The sequence below is a fragment of the Eucyclogobius newberryi genome, unplaced genomic scaffold (assembly GCF_026437365.1).
Source record: "Eucyclogobius newberryi isolate DKJ021-1_F unplaced genomic scaffold, fEucNew1.0.hap1 SCAF_3, whole genome shotgun sequence".
Classification (NCBI taxonomy): domain Eukaryota; kingdom Metazoa; phylum Chordata; class Actinopteri; order Gobiiformes; family Gobiidae; genus Eucyclogobius; species Eucyclogobius newberryi.
The window spans coordinates 6,946,473-6,965,763 of NW_027315945.1; the positions used below are offsets into that span (position 1 = coordinate 6,946,473).

The 19,291-nt window shown below is 41.7% G+C and overlaps 1 protein-coding gene and 1 long non-coding RNA gene across 2 annotated transcripts in view; both read left to right on the forward strand.

The window, feature by feature from the left end:
• Window positions 1-19,291, forward strand: part of LOC140373589 (uncharacterized) — a 528,683-nt gene that overhangs the window by 440,330 nt on the left and 69,062 nt on the right. The window lies entirely within an intron of this gene.
• The window catches only part of agmo (alkylglycerol monooxygenase), a 129,843-nt gene that overhangs the window by 69,786 nt on the left and 40,766 nt on the right, over window positions 1-19,291 (forward strand). The window contains exons 8-10 of the mRNA XM_072460158.1: window positions 560-639; window positions 1,431-1,565; window positions 6,174-6,290. Coding sequence (XP_072316259.1) covers window positions 560-639; window positions 1,431-1,565; window positions 6,174-6,290 — 332 coding nt within the window. The remainder of the gene's footprint in view (window positions 1-559; window positions 640-1,430; window positions 1,566-6,173; window positions 6,291-19,291) is intronic.

The following is a 19,291-nucleotide window of genomic DNA, read 5'->3' on the forward strand; positions in this document are numbered from 1 at the left end:
GAGTTGGACACTGTCCAGGGTGTACCCCAACTAAGGCCCAAAGTCACTGGGCTAGGCACCCGCGACCCCGAAAGGGAACAAGCGGTAGAAAATCGAGAGTGTATTGCTGCCATTATGTGCAATGGTAAATGTCACTTGTTGATGTCACATGAATGGCCCTCATGTCTGGGGGCCATTCTTATACTTGAGTTGCTGAGATGAAATATCCTTTAACCTCTTAGCATGGCGGACAGCAGCAAAAGAATTGTGAGAAAAGTTACACGCAAGTTATTTTGATGCTTGCATAATTATATGGTATACAAAAGTTGAATGGCATCTCTATTTGGACTTAGCATGATTAAATAAAATTTAGAATTGTTTGTTTCTGAGTGATCTGTAGGCTTTTGTGTCACATGAATTAACTTTATTTAAGATGTTTAATTTTGTTATGACCGCAACATCACTTGAAGAAAACACACCCATAATTACCACTTCACACTTGGAAAGGATCATCTTTTCCCTAGCACATAAAGGCAGTATTTGAAATCATAAAATGATCTTCCCTGATGTAATTTCCCAGGCACATTCGAAGAGGAGTCCGCTAAGGTCATTTATGGCCTTGTATACCCCATCAAGACTTTTGAAGTGCTCTACATTCAGGTTAGTGTTTGCACATTGTTTTAACTTCAAATACATTTTAGACAGAAATGGCTTAAGGACTAAATACCGGTAAGCAGTATTATATCAACTTCTTAACTTAACTTCTTACATCTAGTTTTATTTTGTGTTGTGTAAAAATATCTTACCTATTAATCCCCCCCCAAAAAATAATAACCCTAAATTTACTATAATTACCAATACCAACCTCAGAATACAGACCCATGGCTCAGTTAACCTTTGTTTTGTTGAATTGAAATTATTCTCTACTCATAGGTAACACGTTTTATTTTTATTTTTGTATTGCATTTATTTAGAAAAGGGACCATGCATATGAATTAACATATTACATATTTAGATATTATTCATGTAGTATTATACCAGTAGTAGTAAATGATAAATAATATCATGTAGTAAATATTCATTTAGTGACTCATTTATGATTTCAATAATTATTATTGATGATTCATACTGGTTTTTGGCTTTTAAGTATTAAGTAAAGTCTTTACTGCACTTATGACAGCACAAATGTTTTCTTTTTTTCCCTTAAGTAAAGCATTTACAGGTTGATAGTTTATAACACAATCTTCAAACAAAGCTAAGTGCTCATTTGAGGCTGAGCAAAGAAGTTCATTAAATATTACACTTTCCTCAAACCACTGCAAGAGTTAATGGAAAACAATATTTTCCTGTCCACATGAATCATCGCACTTGCTCCTGGTCTCATATAGATCAGGTAAATGTAGCGTTTGATTGTGTGTTGACTTAAGCCCTGTTTTCTCTCCTCCTTTCAGCTCCACTACTACTTGTACTTGTGGAAGAAGTCGACCTATTACAAAAATGTTGCTCACAAATTCTTAACTTTCCTGAATGGCCCAAGCTGGAAGCCTGGTAAATCTCGATTGGGCGACCACGTTGGTAACCCAAAGGTAAGACACTGTCCAATTGTAAGTGCAAAATAATATCCTTTTTAAAAACAGTATTGAATTGAATTTTGAGATTGGATCAATTTCTCCAAAATTTCTCATCAAAACATAAAGTAGAATTTTATTTCATACGTGTTAAAGCAACAGTATGTAATTTTCTGGAGGTGGCACTTTAAGTTAAGACATTTTTTCATGGAGATCGGTACATTTTTATTCATACTGTGGAATATTATATCCAAAGGAACAACATTTCCATGGAACCAAGCAGGAGGAGGCTCCTCCAGGCCAATCAAGTACAAAACACCTGCAAAATGAAATAAAACAAAACATGCTTTGATTGTATTATATTTTGTGTCTAGAAATGTATGTGCTGCAGCTTTAAGTAATACTGTTTTGTAAGATGATCTCATATGGTGTCAATTTTCTTTCTAACCATTTTCAATCAGGAAGTTCACCTTTGTGTTTTTAAAGTGTATAGAATATCACTAGATGGATCGTTTGTATAATTTTAGACCTTAAATTTAAGGGAGTGTCTGCAGAACCGCGGCGCGCGGCCGAAACTGCCATGTTATTTTTGTGCCAGCTGCACCGCTATTTGACCGCGCCGCGGCTCTCCAGCCACGGCCTAAATTTAAAGCAAAGCATTTGTCAGATTTTACACATGCCGGTAGCTTAGAAATATATTTAAGTACCGCTAGATCGAATCTATGTCTATAACAGGTCTAAACCGGGATAGAACCAGCTTTAAAATAGGAGTAAAGCATGACTGAAATAGGTCTAAACAAGAACTAACACAAATGAGAATAAGTGTTCACACCCCAGATTGAGAACCACTTTGCTAGCATGGTTATTGGTAAAAGGAGCTGTGTGGCTTTACTTTTTTATATGGTCAAACAGGGCGTTTTCCATACATATACATTATTTTAAGCAATGAAATGTGAAATACCAAAGCAAAGGTATTAGTATTAAACGCATTAGACAAGCCTGAATAAATCATAATATGTCTCCTTTAAGTGTGCCATTTTGACAAAGACTTGAATGACTTTTGAGCTTTTCTTATTGTTCCCATTCCCAGTTTTACAAGTGAGTGCCACATCAAATGAAGTCTTTGTAGGGGAAACACAATAAGTTCATTAAACGCAGTCTGGATTGAAACCGCATGGAGCCGTGCCTGTGCCGCAGGGAGCTTTGAAATCGCGCCGATGGTGTCATGGGTTTGGTCCCCTCGTGCCGAGGACTCTTGCCATTAAATTGGCTCCTTAAACCCAGCGGGAACAGTCTAAACACGGAACTGAACCCAAATATCTGCAAAGGCGGACAGCTGCCGAGGAACAAAGAGAGAATGAGAGGGGGACACAGCAGTGAGGTTTGAGCTTAAGCAGAGCCGTTTGGAGTAATACCTGCCCTGGGACTGTGGAGAGTGTCAAGTCGAGTCGAGTGTGGAGCCCACGCACATGTGGTGGTCTGCCGCCTACCAACTGGAAAACCCCTCACAACTATGAGTGCTTTCATTTGAAATGTCTCATGCAATTCTTTGAGTCACATATAATCAATATATGAGCATAGAAGGGATATCATAATAAAGCATTGTTCTTGATAGTTGATTATAAAGCTCATAAGAGACTTCAGTGAATAGACACTAATGGCATTTTGTGGAAAAAGACTCCTTTTTGTGGACACTGTGGATGTTGATGTTGGAAATTGGTCCAGTGGCGTAACAAACAGCATACCCTCCAAGAATCAGAGCCTGACCCTTGGAAATATACAGTGAGGAAAGTAAGTATTTGAACACCCTGCAATTTTTCAAGTTCTAGAAATTATGGAGGGGGGAATTTTTCATTGTAGTGCATTTCCACTGCATTTCTAAATCTTAAAATATATCCGCACAAATCACATTGTATGATTTTAGAATAATTTATTGGTATGTTATTGCTGCAAATAAGTATTTGAGCACCTGAGAAAATCAATGTTAATATTTGGTATAGAAGCCTTTGTTTACATTTACAGAGGTCAAACGTTTCCCGTAGTTCTTGACCAGGTTTTCACACACTGCAGCAGGGACTTCAGCACACTCCTCCACACAGATCTTCTCTAGATCTGTCAGGTTTCAGCACTGTTATTGAGAAACACAGAGTGTCAAGATTTTCTATTGGATTTAGGTTTTGACACTGGCTAGGCCACTCTAGAACCTTGATACGCTTGCCACTCCTTGGTTATCCTGGCTGTGTGCTGCTGGTCATCCAGCCACTGTGAATATTGATCAAATTCTTGTCTTGCAATTATATAATATTTCTGTGTCCTATTTATCATATGGGTCACGATGCACTTTCTGTGTACTTTCTGATTATCTGCCAATTGCCTATTGCCCCGTAGCCATTTCCAGCCTTGTGGAAGTCTACAATTTTTTCTTTGACTGCTCTTTGGCCTTGCCGATGGTAGTAGTTGGAGTCTGACTGATTGAGGGGTGTCTTAATGCAGCTAACAAGCTGCAACAGGTGCTACTAATTTAGATTAGTAAGTGAAGAGGTAGACTTTTTAAAGGCAGACTAACAGGTCTTTGAGATCCAGAATTATTGCTGATTGGCAGGTGTCCAAATACTTATTTGAAGCAAAAATATACAAATACATTATTTAAAAATCATAAGATAAGATAATCCTTTAATGTCCACACAAGGGGACATTTCGTTGTTACAACGCAATAGAAACAGGAGGAAAGGACAGATTATAGGAAGTTTCAAAAACACACTCTTAATAGAACTCTTATCAACAAAAACTCCTCTCCTATCTTAATAGGGAATGGAGGGAGGGAAATAAAATAAAAAAGATAAAGATAAAAATAAGATAATAATAATAATAATAAAATAATGATAATAAAATAAAGTAAAAATAGCTAGCGCAAGACTAGGTAATACTATTAGCAGGTAAGTAAACCGAATAAAAACAAAATAGAACACTCATATTTACAGGTATTGCACATGCTTAATTCAGTATTGCACATGTTCAGGGCTAGCAGTGTTTGTTGTAAAGTCTGACAGCAGCAGGAAGGAAAGACCTGCGAAACCTTTCCTTCACACAGCGAGGGTGGCTCAGTCTCTCACTGAAGCTGCTCTCCAGAGCGGTCAGAGTGTCCTGCAGGGGGTGAGACTCATGGTCCAGCATAGATGTGAATCTAGCCAGGACCCTTCTGTCCCCCACCTCCTGCACCGAGTCCAGAGCACAGCCCAGGACGGAGCTGGACTTCTTGATGACTTTGTCCAGCTTCTTCCTCTCCCTCTCTGTGATGCTGCTGCTCCAGCAGACCACACCGTACAGGAGGGCTGATGCCACCACACAATGTGGTTGCCCAGGTTCGAATCCCCCTTGGGCGGAATGAGCATCCAGTGTGGGTCCTTAGGCAAGACCCTTGGCGCTACTGCCTACCTTATACAATGATGAGTGACAATAAAATACACAAGATGACGGCCCGGCCAATCCATGTCCGTGTCAAGGTACTGGGGAACAAGCACCTTGATGGCAAATGGGATACTGGAACAAGGAGGAAATCGGAATGGGTAAAAAACAATAATTTATCCATCTTATTCCGCTTATCCGGGGACACGTCCTCCAACTCCTCCAGGGGGATCCCGATGTGTTCCCTGTCCAGCTGAGACACATAGTCCCTCCAGCATGTCCTGGGTCTTCCCCGGGGCCTCTTCCCGTTGGGACATGTCCGAAACACCTCGCCAGATTTCCTTTTTGGTAGGCAAGAGCGCTAACCGCTCTGCCACCATGCACCCACAGGCCCAACACGTGATATTTGAATTCCTATTACAGGCTGAAAACACTTTGAATGTTGAAAATCACTTGCAAAGTGAGCCTTAAATGAAATGTACTTATACAGAAACATGTATACATTTGCAGGTAAAAAAAATCGTGTACATTTAGACTAAATGCAACTAAAAGGAAGTTTTTGGAGTAATATGAAAGAGCTGTGTTTCACTGTAAGATTACTCTGCATTCTTACAGCAGGACTCGTGTTTGGGAAAATTCACCACAGCTCATAAATGTGGTGGGTTCTGTAAATGGAACGCCGCAGGCTCATTTTCACCAAATGCAGGAGAAGAATTGTAACAGGACACAGAGCAGTAAAAGTACAAATATAGCTCATGCTAACCACCTCTAAGACACCTAGCCTCTTTTAACAACACTTTTACTTGCAAACTAAAGGGTTGTGTGCTCTGCATTTTTATTTTGTTGACTTTGTGGCAACAACCACATTTGACTTAAATTTGCTCTATTTGTCCGACTTGTTTTTTGAGTGACAGTTCTTTCTAGGACTATCTCTTGTAGGTCTTGGAATTTGGATTATTTTGTTAAAATGTGTTGTTTTAGTATTGCCCAGTGGTGGAGTGGTTAAGTCATAGCACACGGCCAGCTCCAAGTGCAGATGGCCGTAGTGTTGTGAGTTTGAATCCCGACTCCGACAAATTACTGCATGTCCTCCCTTCTCTATCACCCCCCATTTCACCCTGTCCTCTTCTGTCTAACTATGGGCCACAAAATCTTTATAAAAAAATGTGTTGTTTTGGGTGGTAAATGTGTGTGTGTTAAAATGTGGGTTTGTGTGCACAGGTGACGGGGAAGGAGGTGCCTTACGAAGCCAACTGGGCCCTGCCTTTGCAGCTCTATGTGATGCTCCACTTCCTGCTGGTGCTGAAGGCCTACCACGACCTCTTTGACAGCAAGACGGTATGTAGGCCCATGCTGGGGTTGCCATTGAGACATTTTTCTACTTGAGGTAAACACAGTGTTGTGTAGCGTTACTTTTAAAAGTAACTTGTTACTGCCGTGGAAAACGTATGCGTTACTGTGTTATAAAAGCACCACGTTAATAGTACTCTTGATAAAAATGATAAAAAAATTATTGTATATGAGCGATCGTGATGACTTCACGTCTGGCTGCGATAGCCACACGTTAGGCAGAAAACACAACACAGCGAACGGAGCAATGCTACCAGTGTGTGTGTGTAAAATGGTTACACAGTTAAATGGTCAGATTTGAGGTCACTATCTTGCATTTTCTTGATTGTGGTTGTGGCACAGACATCGGGGGCTTGAGTAAAAGTTTTAACACACAAATTCACTTCAGAGTCAGTAGAATAAGAGAAGCCACAGCACAGCCTCACATTAGCCTCTCTCTATCGGTCAACAACGCCCCTAAAATGAAACTATTTAAACATACTAAGCACTTACAAACATAACAGCGTTATACAGTGGAAATCAGGCGTAAATCAAATTTGAAACTCAGTAAAGAAGCTGCGTCTCTTGGTGGTGGCAGCAGTCTCTGCTCCACTTTACATAAAACTAGCAGGTTGTGTCTGATTCTGACTGTTTTCAGACTGAACATATTGTCACGGTCACATATTAAAGTCTGCTGTAGGTTTGCTTACACTAATAATTGCTGTGGTTCTGGTGATAGATAAGGATAATATGGAGTATAATAATATAATATAATAAGTTTTTCTTCCTAGCTGTTGGTACAGTTCCAGAGGTGGAACTAGGTGGCATGCATAAACAAGCAAAGTAAATACATTTGACTGAGCTTTATTTATATTTTATGTTGACTAATTTATTATAGAAATTTATGTCTATTTAAAATTACCACAATACATTGCCATACAATGCTCAAACTCACCACATCGCTGTTACCCTACATTTATTCATCAGATACAAATTATAACGAAGGAGAAGGAGTTTTTAAAAATGTACATCCGAAATTTTACTTCTCTTTGGAATCACTTGATGCACAAGGTGCATGCTCACAACACGCCGTGTTTGTAGGTGCGGCTGAGGAGATGAGACTGGCACAGACGAAATAACCAAAGCAAACTCGTTACTCATTTGAAAAAGTAACTTGAGGAGTACTAGATTACATGGGTGTACAAAACTAATGCATTATGTTCCTCGTTACTCTAAAAAAGTTATTTGAGTACTCTAACTTGTTACCATCTTATGCGTTGCCCCCAACTCTGGATACACATAACATAAACATGGCACGTATTTGGATGAGAACCATGTAGAAACATCTGCCTGTGACTATGCTAGACAGTCCAGGGTTCAGATTAAGGATTTTCTCTTGTATAGCAGCGCTGCTAAACAATACGTATTTTTTTTCAAATTTGTATAGCAATTTGATTATTGCATAGCAAAACACAAAAGTGACTAACAATCAATATTTTCCAATTGATGTAACACGATTATTTATTTCGCATGTGTTTGTAAATCTTCTATTTAAAAAAAAAAACTGCAAAAATTTGCAAACAAAATTATTTGTTGAAGAATTAATTAACACCGAGTCAGATGGTGTTATTTACAACTTTCTTCCTTATCATCATCATCATCAGATGACTATTTGCATGAATCTCATTTACATATGAATTGTCTTTACACTCACAAGTTACATATCACCACCACAGTCGTCATGACGATGAGTTGTTTGTATCAGAATGACTTCTCTTACACACACAACATGTCTTGTTTTGTCCTTGAATTCCACATCCTCGGGGTTCTCGGGGTGAAAACGGGAGCGCGCGCGGAGGCGACGAGGGGTTTTGACGAGTGCCGTGTCCCGCTAATCTCACGACAATAACTACGTGTTACACAATAACTATGTGTAATACATGACTATGTGAGATTAGCGAGACGCGGCGCTCGTCAAAACCCCTCGTCGCCTCCTCGCGCTCTCCCGGTGGCTCCTCCTGATCAGCAGTTTTCACACACGCGACCTGTGACAGCAGCGGGACCCTGTCAAGTGTGTCATGCCGTTGTTGAGGATTGATTCACGAGTGATCAGTGCTTTTTAAGGTGCTTTGGTTAAGAGTTTGGTTGAGAGAAATTGCGTCGCATTTTGCGATGCGATACCGCTTATTCTGAACCCTGTCCCACAGTTCAAACATGTTCTTCCTTCATGATTCAAATGAAACAAAGTGGTAACCCTCTCATTTAAGAACCCATTTAGCAGTAATAAAACAGTATTATTGAGTGGCAGAAGCCAAGTATAAAGAGATTATTGCAACACTGCAATGTCTTCGGTGTAATCCCTCATTCGTCCAGGAGCTTCAATTGTAGTCATCTGGACACTTGGATGCTTATCCTACTCTGAGTAAGTATCAGAGTAGGATAAATATCCGCGTTCTCAGACTCAATACACAGATTGAGAATTACTCTTGGATGAGTAACGTATTGTTTTTCAGTGTCCAGATGACTACAACTGAAGCTTTTTCTACACTTAAAAAACTTAAGAACTACACCAATAAAATAAAGACTATGAGACATGACTCGTTCACCCAGATGTGGTTATAAACATGGTGTGAACTTCTGAATCTTATTGTGATGCCATTATGGAGAACAAAAGGGATCCATGAGATATTTTCATACTGACAAGGTTTCCTGGCCTAGAATGAGTCAGAGAACCCCTCTCTTAGACCCCTATTTCATGAAATAGAGATGGGGGTCTAAGATACAGCCTCCTCTTAGTTTACAACATCCAATACAATACAATTCCAAGCCATTCCAATGCTTATGAGGCATTTGACAACTCTGAAGGAGAAAGGCCTGACCTTTAGGCCTTAATGACCCACGCTGTGAGAGAGAAAGTGTCAGACTTGTAAATAAGGGCAAGACAAGTTTCAGTCATAACCATTTAACTATAAGTGTATCATAAGTTTGGCAGTTTATTCATTGTAAACTGTATTATTGATCTAAATGGTAAAAGAGACTCATTGACTTCCTAACTGATAAGCCTTCATAGCGACGTTTCACTGTGACAATCAGCAGTCATTTACATGTTTTTTATGTTTGAAAAGTAGGTACGTGACATTTTAGAACTCTCTCGGAGTCTAAATTGATCAAATAATCAAAACTAATCACAGGGATGTGGGCGGTGGGGTAGGTGACAACACCATAGTAGCTTCAACAGTTGTTAGAGTTGATTTAGCATAATATGTCCCCTTTAACCACAGCATTTACAATCACATTTAAGCAATCAGATTTTCAGCAAATATCAACAAATTATTGCTATCAGGGAGAGTACAAAAAAGACGGATACTTGTCCTGGTCCTATCCTTTAATTGCTGGCAGTATTTTTGTTGCCATATTTATCCATCCCAGTTCTAATTTCTTGTGGCTCAAGCCTCGTCCTCTACTTAAGTCCAGCTCTGTGACAGCATAACTGATGGACATTCCTCTGCAGAGCAAGCCCTGTCTATTATTTTCCACTGTCCTGAGCCCCTCCCTCTGCTGCCTCCCCTCCCTCCCCTCCCTCTCCTCCCTCTCCTCCCTCTCCTCCCTCTGCTGCCTCCCCTCCCCCCTGCCTCTCCTGCCTCTGCTGCCTCCCCTCCCTCTCCTGCCTCCCCTCCCTCTTCTGCCTCCTCTGCCTCTCCTGCCTCTCCTGTCCCACATGTCTCCTCAGGAAAGTTTGCTTTGGATGTCTTTTATTCCCTGTGAACATAGTTTTGGTTAGCCTGGAAACACTTTCCCAACCAAGCTATATATTCAATGCACTACTTTTTTCTTTCTGATGGTGAGCTTTAGTTGTGGTCACCTTTCTCTTTTGCTCTATCTCACTCCTCTATTTTCACTCTTTCTTTAGCTGTCCGTTTCTCCCTTTCTCTCTCATGTCCATCTTTTCTCTCGCTGGCTTTCTCTATTGCTTCCTCCCCTGTCTCCCTGTTGCTTCCAATAAATAAATATCTCTATCCATCTATCCTTCCATCTATTTTTCTCTCCTCTCACTCTGTTTCTCCTTCCTCATTTACTCTATCTTCTCTCTCTTTCTGTCGCTGTCTTTTCTTCTATGTAACTATTAAGGCCAACGCACACCGTTACGCTCTGCCTGTGTGCTCCAGTTATTTTCTATCTCCGAAAAGGTCTGAAATCTGAATAGGCATGTTATTCTTCTTCTGCAGTGAGCACAGACAAATATCTACAGATAAAATTTGAGGACAAGAGCTGCTGCAGAGGCAAGGAGAGCACAGGGCTCCTTTTGTTTTTTCTCCACTTAGGCAAACTCCTGCCCCTCACTAAAGTTAAAATAACCAGCTCAAATCTCTGCCATTCCTCTCCTCCTCCGCCCTGGGTTGTGTCTCTAAGTTTGTCAGAGATCTGTATATGAAACTCCAATTTAAAGCCCCCCTAGAGGTGATTTTAAAACCGTTTTAAGAGCTGTGATGCACTACAGTGGGCCTTTACTCCTCTCATGGGCTGAAACAAGTTAATAGATTCATTGCAACAAATTGATTATTTAAAACAAAATTATTATAATCATTATAAGCAACAATTATTATAACCGTTTGACTGAAAATCAGAACTTTCAATGGGAATAATATTTAAAGTATATAAATGCATTCATGACCTGGACAACTAATCTACTAATTACTTAAATGGGGAAAAAGAAGGTAATTTTGCCGGACAAGGAGTGTGAAAATGCGTGTACTTCACAATGGAGGACCACAAAATCTCATGTTTGGATGGAATTCTGTTGGAAGAATACGACACGTTTTTATAACACCATGTCAAAGTGCCCACGTTGGTCAAAATGAATACAATCCTCTACAAATCTATACAACTAATCAAAGGAACAATTGTTTTGTAGAAGTAGTTTAATTGCAAGCTATCGTTATCGTTATCGTTTCTATCGTTATTTACGGTATCTATTAATCAGTCGTCTCCCCCTTCTCACTTTCTTTGGCAGGTTAGACTACACATTTCACTGAAACGATGTATACTTGATTTTGATTATATTTAAGATTTAACAACACATTTTGCCTATTTTTTTCCAGTTCGACAGTGTTGGTGTTGCTTACAATGTTAAGTCCTGGTTGGACATGTGCTGCAGATGTGACATAAGTTGAGGTAATTCCACAGCTGTTACCAGAGCGTGAGGCAAAGCATTGGAAAAACAGACAATTTGGGACTAAAATTGTCCATCAAAAGCAGTGCATATCTGAAATATGCAATAACTATGTTATGGCTTTAGAAGAGAGGATGATAGACAAAAGAAAACGCTGTAAAAGACGTGCTGTTGTGAATGAAAAGACTGCATCTTTAACATGGGTCGGGAGCTGATTCCATAACATAGCCGCTTGGTAGCTAAACGCTCTACCTCCTACTGTACTTTTAGAGACTCTTGGGACCACCATAAGGCCAGCATTCTGAGAGCGAAGAGCTCTGTTTGGATGATATGGTTCTATAGCATCTTTGAGGTAGGATGGGGCCATGTCATTTATGGCTTTGTAGGTCAGGAGTAGAATTTTAAATTTGATTCTAAACTCGACAGGGAGCCAGTGAAGAGACTTCAGCACTGGCGTAATGTGCTCTCTTCTTTTTGTTCCTGTTAGTAATCTTGCTGCTGCATTTTGAACCAGTTGAAAGCTTTTTATGGAGCTTTTAGGACACGCTGCAAGCAGGGAGTTACAGTAGTCTAATCTAGTCGTTACAAATGCATGGATAAGTTTTTCAGCATCACTTTTAGGCAGGATTCTTCTGATTTTGGCTATGTTGCGCAAATGGAAATAGGCTGTTTTACAAGCTTGATTTATATGAGCTTTAAATGAGAGTAGGACTCCAAGATTTCTTACAGTAGAACTAGAGGCTACACTAACATTGTCCAGTGTGACTATTTGCTCAGATAGAGCGTCTCGTAGATGCTTAAGGCCAAGCACAATGACCTCGGTTTTTTCAGGGTTAGGAAGCAGGTAGTTAAGTGTCATCCAGATTTTTATCTCCTTCACACAAGTACTAAGTCTGTCTACTTGATCGCTCTGATCAGGTTTCATTGATAAATACAGCTGAGTGTCATCTGCATAGCACTGGAAGTTAATGCCATGCTTTCTGATAATGTTGCCTAACGGCAGCATATAAAGAGTAAACAGAATTGGACCGTGTACTGAACCCTGTGGCACACCGTAAATTACTTTAGAGCATGGTGAGGAGCTCTGGTTTACATTAACACATTGGTACCTATCAGATAAATAGGATTTAAACCAGCTGAGGGCTGTTCCTCCAACACCTACATCACATTCTAACCTCTGCAGTAGAATGTTGTGGTCGATGGTGTCAAACGCTGCGCTGAGGTCCAACAGAACCAGGATTGAGACCAGTCCATTGTCAGCAGCTAATAACAAATCATTTGTGACTTTAACTAGTGCAGTGCTCTGAACCCTGACTGGAAAACTTCAAATAGTTATTGTCCTGCAGGTGGCGACAAAGCTGTTTTACTACAACTTTTTCAAGGATTTTAGAGAAGAAGGGAAGATTTTGAAATAGGTCTGTAGTTTACCAATAGGTCGGGATCTAGATTAGGCTTTTTCAGAAGAGGTTTAATGACTGCATGTTTGAAGGACTGTGGAACATAGCCACTTTCTAGTGAAGTATTTATTATATTACAAATAGGGTCTATAATTAGGGGGAGAATGTCTTTGAGGAGTCTGCTTGGAATGGGGTCTAGGACACAAGTTAAGATAGGATATTCCTTTATTGTCCCACATGGGGAAATTTCAGTTAAGATAAGATAAGATAATATAATCCTTTATTGTCCCACATGGGGAAATTTCATTGGTGCAACGCAGGTAGATACAGAGGCAGATACAGAAGAAAAGAACAGATCACATATAGGAAGTCTGAAAAACACTTTCAGTAGAAGATCTCCTTTAAACAAAAACTCCCATAGACAAATAAATAAATACATAAATACCATTGCATGTGATCACGACAGTAATTGCACATGAATATGTGTCACGACAGCACATGGATTGCACATGAATTTCACAGTAATTGCACATGAATCACAACAATAATTACACATATGACGGAATTGCACATGGTTAGGTCAGTATTGCGAGTGTTCAGGACTAACAGTGTTTGTTATAAAGTCTGACAGCAGCAGGAATGAAAGACCTGCGAAACCTCTCCTTCACACAGCGAGGGTGGATCAGTCTCTCACTGAAGCTGCTCTCCAGAGAGGACAGAGTGTCCTGCGGGGGGTGACACTCATGGTCCAGCATAGATGTGAATCTAGCCAGGACCCTTCTGTCCCCCACCTCCTACACCGAGTCCAGAGCGCAGCCCAGGACGGAGCTGGACTTCTTGATGACTTTGTCCAGTCTCTTCCTCTCCCTCTCTGTGATGCTGCTGCTCCAGCAGGCCACACCGTACAGGAGGGCTGATGCCACCACAGAGTCATAGAAGGTCTTCAGGAGTGGCCCTGTCACTCCAAAAGACCTGAGTCTCCTCAGGAGGTAGAGCCGACTCTGGCTCTTCCTGTACAGTGCGTCTGTGTTATGAGTCCAGTCCAGTTTGTGGTTCAGATGAACACCCAGGTACTTGTATGAGTCCACTCTCTCAATGTCCCGTCCCTGGATGTTCACTGGTGAGGGGGCAGTGGGGTGGCGTCTGCGGAAATCCACCACCATCTCCTTGGTCTTCCCCGCGTTGATGAGGAGGTGGTTCCGCTGACACCAGTCCACAAAGTCCTGCTCCAGTCCTCTGTACTCCGCATCATCGTCGTCTGTGATGAGTCTGATGATGGCAGAGTCATCAGAGAACTTCTGCAGGACACAGCTGTCCGTGTTGTGTCTGAGGTCTGCAGTGTAAAGGGTGAAGAGAAAGGGCGCGAGGACAGTGCCCTGGGGCGCCCCCACACTGCAGGTCCGAGTGTCAGACACACTGTCCCGGGCTCTCACAAACTGGGGTTGGTCCGTGAGGTAGTCCAGGATCCACTCTGCCAGGTCATACTCCACACCAGCCGTCTCCAGCTTGTCCCTCAGGAGCAGCGGCTGGATGGTGTTGAAGGCGCTGGAGAGATCGAAGAACAGAATCCTCACAGAGCTGCCAGGCTTTTCCAGGTGAGAGAGAGAGCGGTGCAGCAGGGAGATGACGGCGTCCTCCACTCCGATGCCAGGCCGATATGCAAACTGCAGCTGGTCCATGGCTGAGCTCACGGTGGAGCGGAGGTGGTCCAGGACCAGCCGCTCCAGTGTCTTCATCAGGTGGGACGTGAGAGCCACTGGCCTGAAGCTGTTGAAGTCTTTGGCGCGCGGTGTCTTAGGCACAGGTACCAGACAGGAGGTCTTCCAGACCTGTGGTACCACCCTCAGCTTCAGGCTCATGTTGAAGACATGCTCCATAACTCCACACAGTTCATCTGCGCAGGACTTAAGGAGCCTGGGGCTGATGCCGTCAGGTCCTGCTGCCTTCCTCACTTTAATCCTCTTCAGCTCACTCCTTGCCTCTGCTGCTGTGACAGTCAGTGGTTGGCAGGGGGACTGTGTGCTGGGGGGATGGGTGAGTCCAGGCGAGTTTTAGAGGACATAATGGCTGAAGTTATCTCTGCTTGATCAACAGCTGTGAACCTTTCTAAGTTTACAGGTGGATTTATATGGGACGTTAGATTTACAGCTTGGGCTAGTTCAGGGCTAATAGCGGGGGTAATTTCATTTAATTTATCTCTGATTGTTTTTATTTTATTGTTAAAAAATAGGAGGAAATCATCAGAGCTGAGAGTAGCTGGGATTGAGGGCTCTACTGCGCTGTGACAGTTTGTTAGCCTGGCCACAGTGCTGAAAAGAAATTTAGTGTTACTTTTGTTGACTTCTATTAGGTTTGAATAGTATCTGGTTTGGGCCTTAAGCAGAGCCTGCTGATAGGACAGCAGGCAACTTTTCCATGCTTTTAGGGGTTTTTCCGTGTGGTTGCGACGAAATAATCCCTATAGCTTTCTAACTCTTTGTTTATGTGAACGCAGTTCTTGGTTGTACCATGGGGAGGCGCACTTTGGCCTAATGACCTTCTGTTTTAACGGCGCTGCAACATCAAGAGCAGACTTCAGAGAGTTCATGGTCAAGTCGACAAATTGATCACTTAAACTGGGACTAAAACTGTTCTCAGCAGGATCACATGACATGTCACTGAATATTGGCTCTATTATTTCTTTGAATTTTGAGATAGATTTTTCAGATATTGTCCTTTTCATTATAACTTTATTCTGTGGGGCTGGATGACCTTTAAGAATAAACTGAAAACTGACAATATAGGGTTTTGAGGGAAGACAGTGAGGTCACTAATCTCTATTCCATACGTTAGGACAAGATCCAGAGTGTGCTTATGAGTGTGAGTCGGTTTATTTACATTTTGAGTGAAACCAATGCTGTCTAACAAGGCGCTGAAGGCATTACTGAGAGCATCATCACTCACGTTCACGTGGATATTAAAGTCTCCAGTTATAACTATTTTATCCCAGGCTAGCACTAAGTTTGATATAAAGTCAGAAGACTCTGTTAAAAACTCTGAATAGGGACCAGGAGGTCGGTAGATAACTATGAACAAAACTCCTTTTTGGTTTTTCATATTTGGACATGTGATTGACAGCATGAGGCTTTCAAATGAGTGAAATGCATTGTTAGTTTTAGGGCTCATAAGGAGGCTTAAGTGTAAGATCACTGCCACACCACCACCTCGGCCTGTACTCCTGGCGGTCTGAAAGTTAACATGGGTGGGTGGGGTGGACTCATTTAGTCTGACGTAATCGTCTTGTTGAAGCCACGTTTCAGTTAGAGCTAGAAGATCTATGTTATAGTCACTCATTAATTCATTAACTAAGAGCGATTTGGAGGAAATGGCTCTAATGTTTAGCAGTCCACATTTTACGTGTTTATTCATTTGTATATTTGTGTCATTTGTGATTGTTATTTTACCAAGTTATTTGGTCTGACGCCTGAGGTAATGTGACTTTTTGGCATTATTTGTACGAGGGACACGAGGGACACACACAGTCTCTATCTGCCTTGAATCTGAACACTTCACATGTGACAGAGCGGGCGAGAGTTCAGCGACAGAGAAGCGTCTTACACTGCTGCTCTGCGCCCGGGGCTCATCCCTAGATGGTCACTTAACACGACTAAGACTATCGGTCAAATTCCGAACTAATAGGGATGTACCCTCCGAAGTCGGATGGATGCCATCCCTGCGTATGAGCCCGGGCTTTCCCTAAAACGCACTCCCGTTTTCAATAAAGACTACGTTGTTTTGAGGGCACCATCTAGATAAAAAGCTGTTGAATGCTGAAAGACGGCTGTACAATTCAGCATTGATCCGATTGGGCAGGGGACCAGAAAATATTTCGGTGTCTGACATCGCTAATTCACACACCGCAGCTACTTGAACTTTGAGCACCTCTGATTGTCTCCGCCGGGCGTCGTTACCGCCTGCGTGGATCACCACTCGACAGAAACGCTCTCTACTCTGCTTTAAGATCCTAAGATTTCCTTCGATGTCACCCATTCTGGCCCCCGGGTAACACCTAACGCTAGCAGCTGGCAGCTTCACGTCTCTGACTATAGAACTCCCGATTACAAAAGTTTCTCTAGTCTGTTTGCCGCGGCGTGTGATCACTGAGGGGAGAGAACCTATTATAGATGTGAAGCTCACGGTGCGCTAAGGTTCGGCGTTTAGCGCCTTGCCCCCTCCGAACTGTCACAAATTGGTCCCTATTCTGTTCCTGGTCTAGTCCCGGCTGCACGGGAGACGCTGAGGGGCTGAGCTCGGCCTTACTGCTAATGCTAATGCTACGCCCTAAAGCGTGGTCCGGTAATTCTGATGCTAATACCTGACTGTAGCTGGACTTAAGCTCCTCTAAACAGCGGATCCGCGCTTCTAACTCCGTAACCCTGGCAACCAAAACTACCACTACACTGCACTTCACGCACCTATCATCAGAGAAAGAGCCAGGGTTCTGACTCGACATATGACAGCTTAAACAGGTAAAGGTAGATCCAGCCATGACGCTAGCGGCTAGGCTACGCTAGGCTAGTTCAGGCTGGAGCTAGAGAGTGAGGAGGGCTTTTAATCCACGAAATACAGAAAAGTGAGCGTTTGGGGCTCCGGATTGTTTGTGGGGCAATCAAACTTTCACTTTTGTGTATATGATGCGTAAATAGTGTGCATAATTCGTGGATTAATCGATAAAAAGCTCTAAGAACGAACAGCTCTGAAAATGCGATACACACACTGGAAGTGACGTCACCGGAAATTAAAAACAAAATAGTCCATAAATCGGCTAAAAATAAAGTAAAGTACATCTGTTGGCATTGCCATGTTTGTTTAGGTTCGTTTTTCGAACTTCTGCTCAAACTGGGCTTAAACCAAACTGGTCGAGCCCGACCAGATGGATTCTGAGTTTTTGAAACAAATATCATGAGAATTCATCTGCCGTGAGCCAGGTTGACAATAAAAATGCAGGATAATTCCAGGAAACCCTTTTCAAATGCCTTTAGTTGGATTAACATCTTGAGGACGGACGCTTCCGATGCGTGGCCACCATAGACTTTACGTGTATACTGGATGCTTTGGATACTGCGTGTGGGCTCACCATATGTGAAAAATACTGAATAAACATACAATAAATAGCAGAATCAAACACGTTACTATATCTATATTAAAGTTGTGACAATACTGAAATTTAAAACTCAGTTTTGAAGAAATAGGCTCAATACTCTGATTCCAAAACCACAATCATATGAGTAATTTTCAACACAAAACAATGTACTTCCTTTATGTTACAATATGGTAATATTTCTGTAGTCTCGATCAGATAAAACTCTAGATAATTATACAGCAGTACAGATACCAGTGTTTGTGTCTGATTTACGATGGGTCATAAGTTACTGATGTTACACATACACACTAGGTTAGTGTACTATGAAAAAATATAAGTTATCTACTCTTAAACATACAGACGATAAGTATTGAGCCCAAAAAAATATTTAAATGAAGTCGATACAGTGATTTTTGTTGAAAGGCCTACATTTTCTTTATCCATCTCTATCTCTATCTCTATCCATCCAGCATTTCCCTTTCGCTTTCTGTGTCTTTAACAATCTACTACTTCTCTTTCTCACTGTGTTTCTCCTTCTCTCTGTCTCCATCCCTCCAAATACCTCCTTTTTCTATCCCCCTACCCAACAGCTCCTATAGTCCCGGCTGGTGGTCCATGAGCGAACGAACATAAACGCCTTAATTGTCAAGTTCCATTTTCCCTCCAGCTCCAAACAGCCTTCAGGATGCAACAATCAGGACTGGGAGTGGAAATAACAAAGTGAACTTGTGTCCCGGGCAATAAATCATGTCATGTATTTATACCCACCCGCCTGCTTATTTAGCCTGACAATCCACGGGACACCGAGGGGCAATTTATGGGCTTAGCGCTAATTCAGAACCAGGCCTATTTCAAACAGCTTACAATTACATCATCAGACAGCCGCGTATAGTTTATTATAGGTTAGCAAAAATATACGATGTAGTGGAATATAAACAGTGACATTTGAGCTAAAGTGAATGTGAATGTGAAGCAGAATGCCCCACTTGGTAACTTTGACAGCATAGGCACTTCAGACTGTTTTGGGGGAGTTAATGTGTAATAATAGTCAATGGTTTTCGGACAGAGGGGCCGAGTGCCAAAAGTTTACGCAGCCAAATTATTTCAACAGCAGTGCCTGAAATGAACTCTTTATAGAGTAATTATATAATAGGGTTGTTGTGACATTTAAAAAAATATTTATAAAAGTTATTGTACTGATTAAGAGACACAATGATGCTAGTATTGTCACCGGGACCAAACAGAGAACAGGGGAATCATTAATCTTGATAAGTTCCATTGTACATTACCCGTCCTCTAGTCGTTAATATGTGGTTCCTAA